General features: G+C 35.5%; 1 protein-coding gene across 1 annotated transcript in view; it reads left to right on the forward strand.

Annotated features, from left to right (window-relative positions):
- The window catches only part of ZFAND4 (zinc finger AN1-type containing 4), a 72,081-nt gene extending 52,377 nt beyond the window's left edge, over positions 1–19,704 (forward strand). Inside the window, exons 6-10 of the mRNA XM_082673239.1 lie at positions 145–292; positions 10,572–11,747; positions 12,264–12,318; positions 17,578–17,695; positions 18,815–19,704. Of these exons, the coding sequence (XP_082529365.1) occupies positions 145–292; positions 10,572–11,747; positions 12,264–12,318; positions 17,578–17,695; positions 18,815–18,950 (1,633 nt within the window). The 3' untranslated portion in view covers positions 18,951–19,704. The remainder of the gene's footprint in view (positions 1–144; positions 293–10,571; positions 11,748–12,263; positions 12,319–17,577; positions 17,696–18,814) is intronic.
- Positions 19,705–20,256: the final 552 nt, after the last annotated feature.

A 20,256-nucleotide genomic window follows, 5' to 3' on the forward strand; every position in this document is an offset into this window, starting at 1 on the left:
ACATTTGCCTTGAATTTACATTGACAAGATGGATTTATCATTTTATCATTAGCAACATCTATAGTTTATACTGCATTTAAAATATTTTTAGTCATTGGGCAGGTATACGGTACATTTCAATAGTAATTATTATTTTCTTTGCAGTGGTGGTTCTGTGTATAATTTGCATACTGATGAAGATGAGGAAATTGAGCCTTCTCCTTCTGGGCAACAGATAATTGAAAATTCAATAACTATGAATAAGATGAAACTGCTGAAGGCTAAGATGGAGAACATGAATCTCAGCAAAAAGGTGAAGCTTGGCCAGGTCTTTCTCTAGTATATCCTTGCAGGGCTCACAGCATTGAGTCTGTTGGTAATTGTGGAAAAAAGATTTATAAACTATTATTCATTTCAAGTTTCTGGCCTCAGTTATTTATTGAGATATTAAATGTAGTGAATTGATTTTTTTAGGCCAGCAATGTATTTAATGTGATAATACTGCACTCAAAATAATTCATGATTTAAAAAAATTTCATAGTTCTAGAGCTAAGAAAGATAATAAAAGATAGCCTAACCTTAATTTTGCAATAGTTACTTTTTAAAATGCTGTTAATATTTACTTATTATGGATATCTCCACTACCTGGATGTTGATAAGGAATGTTTAGCTTTACTAGATACTGTCAGTTTTCCAAAGTAATTGAATGAATTCTGTCCAATAGTGAATGAGAGTTGCAGTTTTCATGCATTCTTACCAGTATTTGATATGGTCCTTCTTTTTTATTTTTGTCGTTCTGGTTGGTGTGTAGTGGCATTACATTATGTTTTATTTTCTTAATAAATAAATAAATAAATTTATTTATTTTTGGCTGCGTTGGGTTTGGGTCTTCGTTGTTGCACGCGGGCTTTCTCTAGTTGTGGCGAGCAGGGGCTACTCGTCATTGAGGTGTGCGGGCTTCTTGTTGCGTGTCTTCTCTTGCTGCGGAGCACGGGCTCTAGGCGTGCAGGCTTCAGTAGTTGTGACATGCAGGCTCAGTAGTTGTGGCTCGTGGGCTCTAGAGCACAGGCTCAGTAGTTGTGGCGCACGGGCTTAGTTGCTCTGCGGCATGTGGGATCTTCCTGGACCAGGGCTCCAACCCGTGTCCCCTGCGTTGGCAGGCAGATTCTTAACCACTGCGCCACCAGGGAAGCCCTACATTATGGCTTTAATTTGCATTTCTCTGATCAATGAAGTTGAGCACCTTTCATGTATTTATTGGGTATTTGGATATCCTTTTTTGTAAAATGCCTGTTCAGATCTTTGGCCCATTTTTAAAATTGGGCTGTATGTGTTTTGCTTATTGACATTTTTGGAGATCTTTAATATTCTGGATATGTTTTTTGTCATATATATGTATCACCACTCTATTATTTTGCTTTTCACTCCATTAATAACTTTTTCGTTATTGAAATGTAATATGTACATAAAATAAAATTCACAAGTCTTTAATAGAGCTTGATGAATTTTTACATTTCTATACAGTCATGTAGGTGTAACTCAAATTAAAATAGGTATAACTCAAAATTAAAATTTCTCTCCAGATTTCCTTATAACCTTTCCCATCAATACCTGCCTTTTCCTACTCCCAGAAATAACTACTATTCTTACATGTGTCACCATGAATTAGTTTTTACTGTTCTTGAGCTTTGTATAAATTATATCATATATAATATACCTTTTTTTGGTCTGGTTTCTTTTGCTCAGCATAATACTTTTGCAGTTCATCCATGTTGTTGCATGTATCATTTCATTCTCTTTTACTGCTGTGTACTAATCCATTGTATGACTATACAGGCATACCTCGGAGATATTGCAGATTCAGTTCCAGACCACCACAGTAAAGCGAATATCGCAATAAAGTGAGTCACACAAATTTTTTTGGTTTCCCAGTGCATATAAAATTTATGTTTACACTATACTGTAGTCCATTAAGTGTGCAATAGCATTATGTCTAAAAAACAATATGCATACCTTAATTAAAAATGCTTTATTGCTAAAAAATGTTAACCATAATCTGAGCCTTCCATGAGTTGTAGTAGTAACATCAAAGATCACTGATCACGGATCACCATACAAATAAAATAATAATGAAAAAGTCTGAAGTATTGCAAGAATTACCAGCATGTGACCCAGAGACCCAAAGTGAGCAAATGCTGTTGGAAAAATGGCATCAATATAGACTTGCTCAACACAGGGTTGCAACAAACTTTCAATTTGTAAAAAATGCGGTTATCTGCAAAGTGCAATAAAATGAGGTATGCCTGTACTTCCTTTCTTCCTTCTTCTTTTGACATTTAGGTTGTTTCTAGTTTTTGGCTTTCATCAACAAAGCTGCTTTGAACATTCTTATACATGACTTTGGTGGACCCATGCACTCTTTTCTTTGGGGCATATAGCTAGGAATAGACTTGTAGAGTCATAGGGTAGGTATATGTGTAGCTTTAATTGTTTTGCTAAACAGTTTTGTGAAGTGTCTGAACCAGTTTACACTCGCATCAGAAACAGGAGAGTTCCCGTTTGTGTCACATCCTCACCAACACTTGACATTGTGCGTCTTTTTTATTTTATCGATTCTGGTGGATGTGTAGTGGTTTTAATTTACATTTCTCTGATGGAGAATAATGTTAAGCTTTTCATATGCTTATTCGCCATTAAGATATTGACTTTTGTACCAACAGTCTTTATATCATGTGAATCACACTGTCTAAATACATCCGTTTTTTTTTTTAAGATACTGACTTTGTCTAGTGCTTGTTCAAATATTTTGCTCATTTTTTAAATTGGGTTGTCTGCCTTTTGCTTACTGATTTGAAGGAATTTTTATATACTATGGATACAAGTTCTTTGACAGATACATGATTTATAGATATTCTAGCAGCTGCTATTTCACTTTCTTATTTTTTTAATGAATAAATATTCTTTATTTTAATGTATTTTAACTTAATAGTATTCCTTTTATGATTACTAGTTTTTATAAACTTTTAATGAAGTTTTTTCCTACCACACGGTTTTGAAGACACGCTCCTGTGTTTTTTATCCAAAAGCCGTACGATTTTTCTTTCTCATTTAGATTTACAATCCATCTGAAAAAAAAAAACCTCACAACTTTAAAAAACATGTATAATGTAAAGTAGGATGAAGACAAGTTTTTTCCAGATGGAGTACAGTTGACCTAACTCTATTAAAAATAAAATCCTTTCCCCACAATCTTAAATGTTTATGTACCTAATAACAGAACATCAAAATGCATGAAGCAAAAGCTACAAAGAGGGGCTTCCCTGGGGGCGCAGTGGTTGAGAGTCCGCCTGCCGATTCAGGGAACACGGGTTCGTGCCCCAGTCCAGGAAGATCCCACATGCCGCGGAGCGGCTGGGCCCGTGAGCCATGGCCGCTGAGCCTGCGCGTCCGGAGCCTGTGCTCCGCAACGGGAGAGGCCCAAACAGTGAGGGGCCCACGTACCGAAAAAAAAAAAAAAAAAAAAGCTACAAAGAGAGATAGATAAATTCATAGTTATATTAGATTTCTAATATAACTCGCATTGTCAAAAATTGATAGGAAAGATAGAAAATCAGAAAGGATATAAGAAGACTTGAACAACTGTAAACCTATTTGTCCCTATTGACGTTTAAAGAAAGCTCCACCTAACAACAGCAGAATACACATTCTTTTTAAGTGCACCCAGAGCATTTACTAAGATAAAGTGTATCATATGCTATCAATCAAGTCCCAATAAGTTTTAAAAGACTCAAATAATACAAAAAATGCTCTCTTCATAGTATGAGTGTGTTTCGTGTTTGGTAATTGCAATCATTGTTGCTTTTGTTGTGGTCATCCATTTACAATGCTTGGTGTCAGTTTATTTATCTCTTGTAAAAATAAAATACAGTGTGTGTGTGTGTGGGGGGGGGAAATGCTCTCTTACTACAATGGATAAAATTAGGAGTCAACAAAGATATCTGGAAAATCTAATATTTTGGAAATAACACACTTCTAAGTAACTGATGGGTCGAAGAAGAAATCCAAAGGGAAATTAAAAAGTATTTTACACTGAATAAAATTATTCTAATAATGTGGTGAATTTATTTTTTTTAAATATGAAATCAGTCTTAGAATGAACCATTTTTGGTTGTGGTGAATTTTACTTTTTATGTCTTTAATTAAATTTCCTAATATTTTATTTAGGATTTTTGTTCATCAGAGAAATTGGTCTTTAATTTTCCTTTCTTTTCCAACATACAGCAAGGTTGAAAGAATTTTACAGTGAACACCTGTTTATCCACCACCTAGATTCTATAATTAACATTACTAAATTTTTAATTATAGTAAAATAAATATAACAAAATTTACCATCTTAATAATTTTTAAGTGTACATACAGTTCAGTAGTGTTAAGTACATTCACACTGTTGAGCAACCAATCTCCAGACTTTTTCATCTTGCAAATGGAAACTCTATACTCATTAAACAATTCCCTATTTCTCTACTCCCCCGGCCCCTGGCAACCACAATTCTACTCTCTGTTTTCTATGCATTTGACTTTCTTGAACCTCATATGAGTGAAATCCTACAGTATTTGTCTTTTTGTGACTTATTTCACTTAGCAATGTCCTCAAGGTTCATCCATGTTGTAGCTTATGTCACAATTTCAATACTTTTTAAGGTTGAGTAAATATGTATATACAACATTTTACTTAACCGTGCATCTGTCAATGGAGACATGTGTTGCTTACACCTTTTAGCTATTGTGAATAATGCTGTTATGAACAAGGGTATGCAAATATCTCTTTGAGACCCCACTTTAAATTCTTTCGGAAATTTACCCAGAATTTTAAGATCATATGGTAATTCTATTTTTAATTTTCGGGGGAACTGCCATACTGTTTTCCATAGCTTCCAATTTCTTCATATCCTCACCAATACTTGTATTTTTTTGTTGTTTTTTTTGCGGTACGCGGGCCTCTCACCGTTGTGGCCTCTCCCGTTGCGGAGCACAGGCTCCGGACACGCAGGCTCAGCGGCCATGGCTTACGGGCCCAGCCACTCTGCGGCATGTGGGATCTTCCCAGACTGGGGCACGAACCCGTGTCCCCTGCATTGGCAGGCGGACTCTCAACCACTGTGCCACCAGGGAAGCCCCTGTTTTTTTTTTTTAATAGTAGTCATCCTAATGGACATGAGGTCATAGTTGTACTTTTGATTTACAGTTTCCTAATAATTAATGTTGTTGAGCATCTTTTCATGTTCTAGTTGGCCATTTGTATATCTTCTTTGGAGAAATATCCATTCAAGTGCTTTACCCATTTTTGAATCAGGTTATTGTTTTTGTTGTTGAGGTTTAAGAATTCTTTATATATTCTGGATATTAGCCCTTTATGATATATATGATTTTCAAGTATTTTCTCTTATTCTGTGTGTTGCCTTTTTACTCTGATGGTAGTATCCTTTGATACACAGAAGCTTTAAATTTTGACGTAGTCCAGTTTATCTGTTTTCTCTTTTGTTCCCCCTGCTTTTGATGTCATATCCAAGAAACCATTGCCAAATCCAATGTCATGAAGCTTTTCCTCCTGTTTTCGTCTAAGAATTTTATAGTTTTAGGTCTTTGATACATTTTTAAGTTAATTTTTGTATATGGTGCAAGGTAAGGGTCCAACTTCGTTCTTTTGTATGAAGATATCCAATTTTCCCAACTCCATTTGTTGAAGAAATTGTTCATTCCCCATTGAGTAGTCTTGGCATCTTGTTGAAAGTCATTTGACCATATATGTGAGGGTTTATTTCTGGGCTCTCTGTTGTAGTCCATTGGTCAATATGTTTGTCTTTATGTCAGTACCACACTATTTTGATTAGTGTGGTACTGACATAAAGACAGTACCACACCAACAGCTTTGTAATAAGCTTTGCAATAAGTTTTAGCTTTGCAGTAAGTTTTGAAATCAGGAAGTGTGAGACCTGCAACTTTGTTCTTATGTGTCAATATTATTTTGAGTATTTGGGGTCCCTTGAGATCACTTACGAATTTTAGGATGGATTATTCTATTTCTTCAAAAATGCTATTGGGATTTTCACAGGGATTACATTAAATCTTTATATCAGTGTGACTCATGGCTTACTTAGAAGCAAACCTCTAGTTTACAAACGTGGAATATTAGGTACCTTTTTTTAAGATATAAATTTCTTTATTTATTTATTTTTGGCTGTGTTCGGTCTTCATTGCTGCCTGCAGGCTTTCTCTAGTTGCGGCGAGCGGGGGTTACTCTTCGCTGCACCACGCGGTCTTCTTATTGCGGTGGCTTCTCTTGTTGCAGAGCACGGGCTCTAGACTTGAGGGCTTCAGTAGTTGTGGCACGTAGGCTCGGTAGTTATAGCTCTCGGGCTCTATAGCACAGGCTCAGTAGTTGGGGTGCATGGGCTTAGTTGTTCCACGGCATGTGGGATCTTCCCAGACCAGGGCTTGAACCTGTGTCCCCGGCATTGGCAGGCAGATTCTTAACCACTGCGCCACCAAGGAAGTCCCATTATGTACCTTTTTATTACTGATTTGTAGTTTAATATCACTGTGGTCAGGGAACATACTCTAAATGATTTCAAGCCTTTGAAATTAGTTGAGGTTTGACTTGTGACTAAGCATATTAATAAATGCCACTTACACACTTGGAAAGACTGTGTAATCTGTCCATATATATAGTGTTCTGTATATATCAATTAGATAAGTTATTTGTGTTGTTCTGGTTTTCTAATTTTTGTGTGTGTCTGTTTTCCATCAGTTATTCAGAAAAGTGTATTAAATATCTCCCTTTCTGGTAGTGGATTTGTGTGTTTCTCCTTTTAAGAAGTTTATTTTTGCTTTATGTATTTTGAAACTCTGTCAAACTAGATCAAATGATCTAGTACAGATTTTATGATATCCAAGGAATTGTGATATCTTTCTTGTAGTTTATATTATTATAAAAATTATTATTTATTATCATTATAAAAACGTTTTTATTTATGCCTTGTAATGCACTTGTCTTATTAGTATAAGCTACTTTGTTATTAGTATAGCTGAGCTAGCTTTATTTTGGTTTATGTTTCTATTATATTTCCACTCTGTTACTTTCACTCTATGTTCCTATATTTAAGAATTGTCTCTTGTAGTCAGTACATGGTTAGTTTTATTATTTTTTAATCTAAACTGACAAGCTTAAGATTTTCATCTATTACATTTAGTATAATTACCGATACATGTGGATTTTTATCATCTTACTATTTTCTATTTAACCACCTGTTTTATGTTTCTTTTTCTCTCCTTTTTTGTCCTTTTTTAGATTAGTCTATTTTTTGTTATTCAGTTGTTTTTTTTTTTTTTTTTGCGGTACGCGGGCCTCTCAATGCTGTGGCCTCTCCCGTTGCGGAGCACAGGCTCTGGATGAGCAGGCTCAGCGGCCATGGCTCACGGGCCCAGCCGCTCCGTGGCATGTGGAATCTTCCTGGACTGGGGCACGAACCCGTGTCCCGTGCATTGGCAGGCGGACTCTCAACCACTGCGCCATCAGGGAAGCCCTGTTATTCAGTTTTTATCCTCTACTACTTTGTTAGCAATTTACTATTATACTAGCTTTGTCAAGTGATTACTCTAGAGATTATTTGTACATTCTTGACTACTTATAGTCTAATAAAAATGATTTTTACCACTTTGCTTTTAATGCCAGAATCTTAGAACACTAACTCCATTTATACATCCAAACACCTTTTGTGTCATTGTCATGCATTTTAATTTCACATATATTTTGAGCCCCTCAAATTGTTTTATATTGCTAATATTATTTATATTTACCCATATATTTACCTTTTCTGTTGCTCTTTATTCTTTCCTGCAATTACTTGCTTCCTTTAAAGATTATTTACCTCCCATCTGAATCTTTTAGTATTTCTTTTAATTTAGGTCTCCTGGCAATTAAGTCTCTTAGATTTTGTCTGAACACTTATTTTACCTTTTTTACTTTGAAAAATGTTCAGTCCTTCAGAAATGTTATACCTGTGAACAACCATGAAAATTTTACCTAGATTCACCAGTTAGCATTTTTCCACATTTGTTTTCTTTCCCTGTTCTTTTACCTGATCCATTTGGGAGTTAGTTGCAGATATAGTAACATTTCCCCGTAAATATTTAATTCAGTATATAACTCCTAAGAACAGAGCCTTCTCCTACATAACCACAATGTAGTTATCACACACATAATTTATCACTGATACACATTACTTCATCCATATTCACATTTCTCCATGTCTCAATAATGTATTTGATAGCATTTTGTTTTATTTTGATTTTTCTTTCTGTTTTCAATCTGGAATCCAATCAAGAATCATGCATTGTTGTATTTAGTTGTAATGTTTTCTTGGTCTGCTTTTATACAGAACTATTTCTTAGCCTTTTTTGGACATTCACGTCAGATATTTTTGAGGTATAGGCCAATTTTGTAGAATATCCTCAGTTTGAGTTTGTCTTATTGCTTCATCATGATTAGATGCAGGTCAAACATTTTTGGCAGGATATTGTGTAGATGACATATTCTTTTCAGTTCAGCTTATCAGGGAGAACTTAATGTCAATTTGTAGTATTTTCATTAATTTTTAAAAGAAATTTTGCATTTTTAGTTGATAGTTTATCCAAGAGTAGTTTGGGTTTGAAAAACTCCTGGCGAGAGAAGCTTTTTAATTTTTTAAAATTTCTCTTTTTATTGCATAGAAATCAGAGAATGTTATTTCCATATCTGCTTAATAGAATTTGATTATTTGTGATCTAATATCACTCTTTATGACTGTCGTGTGTATACTTAAGAAAATGGCTCATTCTCTGTTATCAGGGTAAAAGTTTGATATCTGTCTGAAAGATTTGACATTATTAAATCGTCCTCTATTTCCTTATTTTTTTTTCAGCTTGCTCTCTCTTAGAATGAGAATAGTGATATGTGAAAGTCTGTAATTATTAGTGGGTTTCTGTGTATTTTTCTTTTCATCTCCCATAGTTTTTGCTTTAAGAAGGTGGTTGTGTGATTTAGTGCATAAATATTAATAACTGTTGTATTTTCATTATACTGCTAATTCTAGATGTTATAAAATGTTTCATCTCTGACCTTCAGCTTGAATTTTCCTTGCCTGATATCAGGCCCATAATCCTTGATATCTTATTGTTTTAATTTGCTTTGTGTACTCTTTCTCGTGTCTTTTTTTTATTAACTTTTGATTTACTTTGTTTTAGGAAGATGTTTTATATACAGCATAGAGTTGTTTTTTGCTTTGTGAACCAATTTGAAATTAAAAAAAATATACTACTTAATCACATTCACATTTATTGGTATGACTTTTATATTTGGTCTTTTTTTAAAAAATAAATTTATTTATTTATTTATTTACTTATGGCTGTGTCGGGTCTTCGTTACTGCGTGTGGGCTTCCTCTAGTTGTGGCAAGTGGGTGCTACTCTTCGTTGCGGTGCGCGGGCTTCTCATTGTGGTGTGCGGGCTTCTCATTGCGGTGGCTTCTCTTGTTGTGGAGCACAGGCTCTAGGTGTGTGGGCTTCAGTAGTTGTGGCACGTGGGCTCAGTAGTTGTGGCACGTGGGCTGTAGAGCACAGGCTCAGTAGTTGTGGCTCACGGGCTTCGCTGCTCTGAGGCATGTGGGATCTTCCCGGGCCAGGACTTGAACCCATGTCCCCTGCATTGGCAGGCAGATTCTTAACCACTGAGCCACCAGGGACGTCCCTATATTTGGTCCTTAATGTCTTATTATTTTGTTATATTTACAGTTTCTTTATGGCCTGTTTTGTGTGTGTATGGGTATGTGAGTGTGTGCTTTTTGGTACTTCAGAAGGCTTTTATTTTTTGTTCTATTGTTTAACTTTATAGTAATATCTTTTATCATGTCCTTATTCTGCCTTTTCCATACTTAATTGTCTTCTCTTTTATTTTTAAAAGATATCTTTTGACTCCTACTTATTAAGTTATAATCAATGAACTTATTTTACTTTCTCTCATCTTTCTTCTTCCATTTTTAATATTTGCATTATTTCTGCTTTTTAAGATAGTATAACATTTACAAATCATTTTTCTAATCTTGTCCCCACTCTTAGTTTTAGGTCTTTAATTAAATATATTACATGCTTACTATCAGTCTTTTTACTGAAGTTTACCCGTGCTGATGCTGCTGCTGCTGCTTCTTTTTTTTTTTTTTGTGGTACGCGGGCCTCTCACTGTTGCGGCCTCTCCCGCTGCGGAGCACAAGCTCCAGACGCGCAGGCTCAGCGGCCACAACTCATGGGCCTAACCGCTCCGCGGCATGTGGAATCTTCCCGGACCGGGGCACGAACCCGTGTCCCCTGCATCGGCAGGCGGACTCTCAACCACTGCGCCACCAGGGAAGCCCCAGATTTTAATCTTTTTAAACATTTTAGATTGAGGTAATCCAAATGCCAGTATGTTAACAGAAGTAACCTTTTCTTCCTTCGTTAATTTTTGTTATGGGCAGAGAAAATGACCGTGTAAAGAATTATATATTCCCTCTTTTCTTTTAGCCTAAGAAACCTGTCAAGGTAAAACCTCGTCCACCTGTGGTTCCTCGACCTTCCAGTAGTTCCACGGCAGCTGCTCGCCACAGATTGTTAAGGGTTCTCCCCCACATTGGGCAGTCTTGTTTACCTTCTTCTGGGAACACATATCTGCCTGACTCAGCCAGCAATGCCATTTCAAGTTTGCCAGCTCTGCCCCCTGCTGATATATCCATATCATCTATCGCTAGTGATTTTATTAAGGAAGACAATAACTGGGAGAGTAACACACAGTCTCATTCCAATAGTGGCTTCAAACTACCACCTCAGGTACCACCTATGGAGTTTGAAAATGACAAAGAGCTTGCTGATTCTGTTCTCCATCTTGGATCATCCCTACCTAGGCAGACAAAAAACTTTTCAGGAAATTTGCCATCTAATAATGAGGATGACACTGTTTTATTTCCAACTTCAGAAGAGTGTGTAACTGAAGAATCGCTTCTACCTGAAGTGGGTTCGTTTGCTTCCTTTACCGAAGGAAATGCTGATGAAAAGAGCAGTGGCTTAGAAGGCACACAGAAGGTAAATCCAGAATTCTCACTCACTAATGGTGATAAAGGGTTGAAAGCTACAGAGCAGCATCTTAAACATGTTGCAAGAGTGTTGAGTGGTGAATCAGTAGAAACGGCAGTTCTCGACCACCGTGAATTAAGTCCTCACAAGAATAGACTCTTATCACCTCTTCACTGTTCTGCACCAATGTCACTACATAACTCTCTGGTGAAACCACAGAGACAGTCCAAATGTTTTGAGTCTGGGAACCTCCAGTCTTCTGCTTCACAAAATGTGCTTCGGTCGCTGGACATTCGAAATATAACTGATTCTTCTTTCTCTAGGACTACTTGCTTTCGAGCTGTTAAAGTCGATTCACCTGGGAAAAGATCTGATATTATTTCTAAAGTTGAGGCTCGGGATATCACAGAAATGGCTAACAAGGCATCCAAAGAGCCTGTTGGTTGTGTAAATAATATAGGTTTTCTTGCTTCGCTGGCCCAGAGCGCAAGCAGAGACAGCTTGCAGAGCACACATGGGGCAGGCAGGCTTCGAACCTCTGGAATTGGGCTGTTTACAAACCTCCAGCATTTTCAGGAAGAAAGCCTTAGGAAAAGTTCTCCCCAGTTAGAACCTACAGAATTTTTTTTAGTAAGTATTTGCCTTTCAATATGTTCTACTAGTTATCCATGTAGTGATTCAACATATAGTTTGTTTTTTGTTTACACATTAAATAAAGAGGCCTAAGGTTGAATTCTTTTCATAACTTTCTCTTAAAATGTTTATCTAGTTTGTAGAAAATTTTTTTGACAGTTGAATTTTAAATAATGTTTTGGTCCTAAATTGAGAACTGTAATTTGAAAGTAGCTTTGTGTAAACAGTTTATCATGTATTTTTAAATACTAAATATTTTTATTAATGTTTTTCCTCAATAAGAACTTTTATTTGAGCCATCGAATTTTACTTTCTTATAGATAAAGAGTAAGTACAATATTGATGGATGGGACAATCAGGTTCCAAGTAAATTTAATTAAAAATAGATTAAATAATTTTAAATGAAAGCTCAGCAGCATTTTTACAATAAAATATAATTATTTCATGTTTGGTGATCTTCCCTTCTATTTTCCATTAACTCACCTCTATAGATGTTTTGTGTTTTAATTGTAGTCTGCCCGTGGTATTGGAATGAATGGAAATAATACAACAGCAGGGAAAAGAGTAGGTAAGCAACAGATAATTTTGAAAACAATATAAGGCTAATAATCATAGCATTATGCATACTATGAATTTGAATTTTCAAAGAGAAATGAGAACATTCTCTGTGGTGTGTACAGAGTAAACTTTCCCTAAACTTTGTTCCACTTAAGAAAATGATTATGAGAACTGACTGTAGGACATATTTGAAGAATCAAACAAAAATTGAAATTGAGGTCTCTGTTGTCTGGGAAAAGATACGGTCTATGCGAAAAGATAAGTTGCATGAAAAATTAACATGTAGTTCGCAACCCTCCCAGTCCCTGGCCACTCTAGAGCCATGCTGGGTGCTGGATGGGTTTTGAGGAAATACCCTAGAAAGGTGTTTCTTAAAGTCATGGTCCAATATCAAGGACAGTAGTAAGAGCTCCATTTGATGAACCGTTTTTTTCTGGATGAAAGAAAGGGACAGTCTCTTTGACTAAGCCTTTCCAAGGCATAGTAGCAGAAATGACTATATTCTTAGCACTCACTTATACCAATAACACCTTAAAGGTGCACTGGCCAGCCATAATTTCCTAAGAAGCCATTACTATCATCATTTTTTGTGTTTTAATACCCAGACTAGAGATGGAAACTCTACCAAAGATGTACCACCTTTGTAGCCCCGAAGTTCTAAAGAATACATTATATATTATGGTTGCCATGTTACTTTCATATCTTTAAAGAGATACCTAGGGTTTGTTTCCACTACCCAAGGTTCTAAAGGTATAAGGCCCAAGGTTCTAAAGTCTTAATGTATCCATTTTTAAATTTTTTTATTGTGATAAAACCCACATAACAAAATTTAATATCTTAACCATTTTTAAGTGTACAATTGAATGACATTAAGTAATTAACATTTTTGGCCAACCAACACCACCATACATCTCCAGAACTCTTTTCATCTTGAAAAACAGAAACTCTGTACCCATTAAACATTAACTCCTCATGCCTCCCTCTCCCCAGGCCTTGGCAACCACTGTTCTATTTTCTGTCTCTATAATTTTAACTACTCTAAGTACCTCATATAAGTGAAATCATTCAGTGTTTGTCTTTTCATGCCTGGCTTACTTAGCATAGTGTTCTCAAGGTTCATCTATGTTTTAGCATGTGTCAAAATTCCCATACTTTTTAAAGCTGAATAATATTCCATTGTATGTATATACAACACTCTGCATACCTCTGCATCTATGAATGGAGACTTGTGTTGCTTCCACATTTTACCTGTTGTGAATAATGTTATTACAGACACGAGTATACAAATATCTCTTTGAGACTCTGATTACAATTCTTTTGGGTATATACCCAGAAGTGGAATTGCTGGTTCATATGGTAATTCTATTTTTAATTTTTTGAGGAACTGCCATACTGTTTTCCATAGTAGCTGTACCATGTCACATTCCCACCAGCAGTGTACAAGGTTTCCAATTTTTCTACATTCTCACCAATACTTGGTATTTTCTGTTTTGTTTTGTTTTGTTTGATAGTGGGCATCCTAACAGGTGTGAGGTAGTATCTTATTGTGGTTTTGATTTGCATTTCCCTGATGATTAGTGAAGTTGAGTATCTCTTAATGTGCTTAACCATTTGCATATCTTCTTTGGAGAAATATGTGTTCAAATCACTTGCCCATTTTTGAATTTGATTGTTTTTTGTTGTTGAGTTTTAGGTGACTCTATATATTGGATGTTAATTCCTTATATATGATTCACAAATATTTTATCCCATTCTGTAGGTTGCCTTTTTACTTTGTTGATAATGTCTTGATGCACAATAGTTTTTAATTTTCATGAAGTTCAATTTGTCTATTTTTTCCTTTGTTGCCTGTGTCTGGTGTTGTGTTCAATAAATTGTTGCCATATCCAGTGACATGAAGCTTTTCCCATATATTTTATTTCAGGAGTTTTATAGTTTTAGGCCTTACATTAGGTCTTGCATACATTTGAATTAATGTTTATATATGGTGTAATGTAAGGGCCCAACGTTATTCTTTTCCATGTGGATATCCAGTTTTCGAGGCACCATTTGTTAAAAAGACTGTCCTTTTCCCCATCAAATGGTCTTGGCACCCTTGTCAAAATCATTTGATTATATATGTGAGGGTTTATTTCTGGGTTCTGAATTGTATTCCATTGATCTGTATGTCTGTCTTTATGCCAGTGCCACAGTTTTGATTATTATAATGTATCTACTTTTAATGTTATAATTATTTTTCTTTGACACCTATTTAAGTCTGTCCAGTCCTAACCCACAGCTCAGCCTCTTGGAAGTTTGTGTTGTACTTGTCGCATCTCTCTCAACTCTAATTCAGCCTACAGTGCTTTCTTCTCTTCTCGCTGCTCCTCTGAAACTGCCATTGCTGAGGTCACCAAAGATCTACATAATTTCAAATCCAGTGGATACTTCTGTATCCTTATCTTACTTGATTGTTATGGCCTTCTTCTTGAAATAGTTTTTTTTTTCTTTTCCTATCTTTCTCCCTTTTTATTTCTTTTTTTATTCTGGGCTATTACATTTTTGTAGATTTTTGGTTTTGTTTGTTTTTGGTTTTTTTAAGCCTCAGTTTTCTTTTTAACTTGTTTTACCAGTCCCTCTGCTTGTCCCCAGGTGTATACTCTTTTGATTGATTTCATTTAGGTCAGTCATCATTTAGGTCAGGTCATCAACTGCTACCTGCAGTGATGATTCTCCAAACTACAGCTATGTAACTTGCTGCTGTTTTCTTTCATTAATAACTGTATCATTCTGAATTACCTAGAAGAGTCTGTGAAAGTTTTGGCATAAGTTTTGTTTAATTGACTTAATCGAGTTCCTCCATTGGTCCTCTTTGCTTTTCACTGTAGGGTCTCCCTTGGAAATCTTATCCATCTTCATAGCTTTAGTTATCATTTTTAGGCAGATGATTACCAAACTTGCATCTTGAACACCATTTAATACTTTGTTTGCTGCCTTATTCTGTTGGGTGAATTTTTATAGATTATTGTGTTAGATCAAATATTAGATCATATTTCCTAAATATTGGTCTAATTAGACCAATTAGACCAATATTTAGGAAATGCCAAACAAGTGAGTTAATCCAAATATCTTTACTCTCGTTCTGAAAAGCAACTGTTCGCAGTGGCATTATTTTATTGACTTTTTCTTTATTCATATGTTCATTACACATTTGAGAGAAGGCTTCAGAGAGGAGCTGGTGATTGATGATATCTTCTTACAGGATGAGTAGAGTTTTACTAGGTTGACAAGGTTACTGGAGCATTTTAGAAGAAGAGATTGCACATGTGAATGGGTCTGGCGCATCATTCAGGGTGGGTATGATGTGGCAAATGACAGAAAATGACTCTGGAAAGTTAGAAAGGTATCATATTGGACATGTGACCTTGAATGTCAATCCATGGAAGTTGAATTTTTCCTGTTGGTAGTAGGGAACCTATATATTAGGGCTAGTTCCTAGCATGGAGTATATGACTAATAATTTTATTTTTCTCTGGTTGGTAGAAGGATATATGGAAACCATTCTCATAGGAGAAGACTGTGGTTATGTTTCTGTGCCACCTTATTTCAGTCACTACTATGTTCTCTGTTTCTGCACATTCACAAGAGTTCTTGAATAAAAAAAAAAAAGCTTGCGAAACATTGAATTAAGCACCCCCAAGCAAAGAAAAACATGAAAATATGACTACACTGAACTAAATTTTCGTCAACAGATTTTTCTTCTACTGTTGTTTAAGGAAGAATATCCTAAGCCTGAATTTCAAAGATAATTGCAATTAGATGAGCTTCAGAGGATATCTGGTAGTATATGCCTTTCCTCTGTGTCCTGTGCAAATGCTTGTCTTATTTTTATTATTTAAGAAGAGGAAAGTATCCCATCACCTTTGTGAAATGTTCTTGATAACTCTAAGTGCACTTGAAGAAGAAAGTGCTTATTAACTTGAGTTGGTGCCTGGCCACCATTAGGAGTCATAAGTTAGTTTCCAGTTTTAGGCAATTTTTTTTTCCAGTTTTGGGCGAGATCTTGGACTGTATTTTAGCCTAGTAATAAAGCATACTTAATTTTATTGGGCTTGTATATCCAGCACCCAGTTTGGGTTGTGGGAAAAGGCATAGTGTCAATTAATTGTAATTCCAACTTTTCGAACCCTTGAAGGATTTTCAGAGACTTTTAGCTGCCAGATAAACCTTAAGCCCAGACCTCTCAAACCTTTTTCAGTAATAGAGAATAGGTATCATCTCTATTGACACTCTACCATTTTTCTTCTCACTTCTTCCCTTTGTTTTTGCTTTCTTTGTTTGCCTCTTGTTTCTTGGCCTTTGGGTGCCACCACGCACTGTGTACTTATACTGTTAGTGTAACAAGTATGGATAGTGACATTGAGTCTCTCTGCTTATGAGTGGGGTTTGTTGGAATTCTACTCAGTTCTAAAAGCGTTTCACTTAGTATTTAAAGAAATTGATTTAATTCTTTCTCATATAATAGCAGGTGTGCTCTTATTTTTAAGGTAAAAAATCAAGTTGTTACAATAGCCCAGAATTTAGTAAATATTTTCTGAAAAGGTGGTAGTACTGTGAAATCGAGCAGTGTACCCTGAGTCACTATTGATAATATGATATTTTATATAAATATAACATTTAAATTTTTCAGAATGCTTTTTGTATGTGAGAACTGAGTTGACCTTTAAACACTTAGAAACTTAGGGAGAAAAATACATGTCCTGTTATCATAAAAATGAACAAATTGAAGTTTTGAAAGAATAACTTGCTTGTGGTTTGATGAATTTAGTTTCTATGGTATAATTAGGTCTAAAAGACCAGTTTCATGATATTCTTGTGCTCCTTCTTGGTGTGAAAGGACAGGGTGATTATAATACATATTATATTGTTCCTCAGAAGCCTCATAAATATGATTTTGAACCAGATATTCTTCTTGATTCTCTGCCAAAGTTCAGTATACTTTAAATATACTGAGTGTCCTCAGAAATAATTAGAAAGGTGTTGGTATGTAAAAAATATAAGTCCTAAAAATATGTCTTAGTCAGTAGAAACCTACCACATCTTAAAAAATATAACAGTTCTAGTGCATCTTTACTTGCAACTCTGTAAATAATTTTAGATATAAAAAAAGCACTAATTAATTTTTTATGGCTTAGAGGTTTGCTGTGGCAGGAATGTGTTTAATGTTTTAATAGTATTTCACATCTAGAATTTTATGTCTGTATTAATCAAGGTGTGCTTTCTCTAACAGGAGAATGTACTCATCACCTCCCACCCGTGAAAGCCCCTATTCAAACAAAGAAGAAAACAACAAAGCATTGTTTTCTTTGTGGAAAGAAAACTGGACTGGCTACTAGCTACGAATGCAGGCAGGTTGGCTAGCTGAAAAGCTGGGATGCTTTTTTTGTGGTGACCCAGTGTGGGGATACAATACAAAATGTTCTTTAAATTGCCTATTCATAACATCATTAAGATGATGTTCAAATAGACCCAGCTGAACTCCTTATTGGCTGAAGTAAAGAGCAAGTAGATAGCTTATGTGTTTCCAAAGTCATGAGATCCTCCCCTGCCCTTTAAAGTAGGACATATAAACCAATGGAAGTGTACTTTCTTTGTCTTATGATAGATGGTTTCTCTTTGACTGTGGCTTGGAAGAACCCCTCCTCCAAGATTCTATTTTATTTTATTTATTTATTTGGCCACTCTGAGTGGCATGCAGGATGCAGGATCTTAATTCCCCAACCAGGGATTGAACCCTTGCCCCCTGCAGTGGAAGCGTGGAGTTCTAACCACTGGACCACCAGGGAATTCTCGATTCTATTTTAAATTAAACAAAAAAGGACTAAATTTAACATTAATGTACTATAAATTATGAGTATATGGTACACTTTTCAAAACAGATGAATAATATGTTTATAAAAATAATTAATTTTTTCCTACTCATAATTATTTCTTTCATTAGCATTGCTAATATGCTCCGAGGATGGTGTCTGCCCTTAGGTTGAGGCCAGGCATTAAACAAAGCTGCTGCTTTTTAGAGTGTATTCTGTTCAAATGGAAACAGCTTATCTTGTTGCTAGAAGTACTTTAAAATCCTTTCATGGCATAGTTAGGTTTTACATAATTTAATTTTCTTATGAGACTGAATTTCTCAGAAATTCAGAGTTCTCCCGGGTTTACTAGATATAAGAGGAAGTGGTAGATATATTTATTGCTTTTTGCAGTTTTACTACTTCCTAGAGGTCAACAGCCTGTTTCACTCCAGAAGAGATTCTTTATTATAAAGTCCCATATTCATAGACAATTAACCGGTTCTTTTTTGGGGGTGCTTGTGCTTGTTTATGAGTAGAAGGGAAATGTCAGCCCTGCAATTCTAAAGAGGACTAAAGGGCTCCTGCTGGACTACGTGAAATCAAGCTTTGATCTCCCAGAGAGATGAGGTTCTTGTAGAAATGTGACTATTCACATAAACTTTTTTTGTGCTTTAGATGTGGAAACAACTTCTGTGCATCTCATCGCTATGCAGAAACTCACAGCTGCACCTATGATTACAAGAGTGCAGGGAGGAGATACTTACAGGAGGCAAATCCTGTGGTTAATGCACCAAAACTTCCAAAAATCTAACTCTTGCTCTGCACCTAAATGTTCTGCCCGAGGAATCGTATTACAATGACAGAAGAAATGTTGTTTAGACTGCATTATTTTTGTTCGACTCCAAAAGATTTGCCAAAGCATATAATGCATACTGTTGGAGAATGAGAATGCTACTGTATTTGACATCTTCATTCTTTGGTGAATCAAAAGTTTTAAAAGTAGTTTTAAAAACTTTAAACTATAATGGTTTAGCTTTGTTATTGCATGTCATGTGTTAAGTATTTTATATTTGATACTGCAATTTTACTAGACAAGTCTTCAAAAGATGCACTTTAGGAAGTTAACATTGACTATGTAACCAGCTTCCATGTTGTACAGAAATAAGCCTTCATGTAATGGCTCTACTCAAATCTACAATTTTTTTTGTGGGGGTGTGGTGGGTGGGGATTTAAAACAAATATCCCATACGTGAAAGTTTATTGAGTTTACTGGCAAGTTCCTTTTTATTTCAAGCTTTTTGTAAAAAAAGAACATTTGGTTTTCCAGTGTGGTTTTAACACATATATTTCTTCCATATTCAGACTGACATTCAGATATGTATCCATTCTATAAAACACATCATGTTAATCATAGTATATATTTCTTAAAATACTACTTTTTGAATGGTAGTTTTAAAATAGATGATGTCCCACTTGTTGCCATTAAATACAGAACCCAACTTTTCACTTTTTGAAAAGTGGCTATACAGAAAACAAAATCTCACAGCTTGGTTTGTTTTTCTTATGTTGAGTGCTATTACCAGGAGAAATTCAAATAAATATTCAATTTCATTATGATTTTGATTATTCACAATAATTTTTCTTTTATAAATACTTTAAAATAAAACAGTTTAATTAAATAAATCAGTAATTTATTCTACTTGGAAAAAAATGACTGTCAGTATAAAAGAACGCTTTTAAGGTGTAAGGGCCCTGCTCCCCAGATGTAGCTAATATACCAGCTTTTGGGAGGCCACTTGCTTTATGGAAGCTTAGTTGAATCTGATGCTGAACCCCGGTAAATAGCTGGCAGGCAACCCAAGTAGACTCTGCAACTCTAGTCCAACCCAAGTGGGATCTGCACTGGTACCAGAAGGCTAATTTAGGTGCTCCACAGGGCCACAGGGCCTCTTTCTCCATGCAAGGCTGAATGAAATGAAGAGTTCCGTTACCCTTCCTCTGCTTCCTAGAAGAGATTAAATGTTGAGTGGAGAAAAATTACTTCAGAGCAAGAAGGAAATACATTTACAAAAGGGAAAGGTGAGAAATTAGTGGAGTAGTGATGCAATTAGGGGTTG

The sequence above is a fragment of the Grampus griseus genome, assembly GCF_964374135.1.
Source record: "Grampus griseus genome assembly, chromosome: 16".
In the NCBI taxonomy this organism is placed as follows: Eukaryota; Metazoa; Chordata; class Mammalia; order Artiodactyla; family Delphinidae; genus Grampus; species Grampus griseus.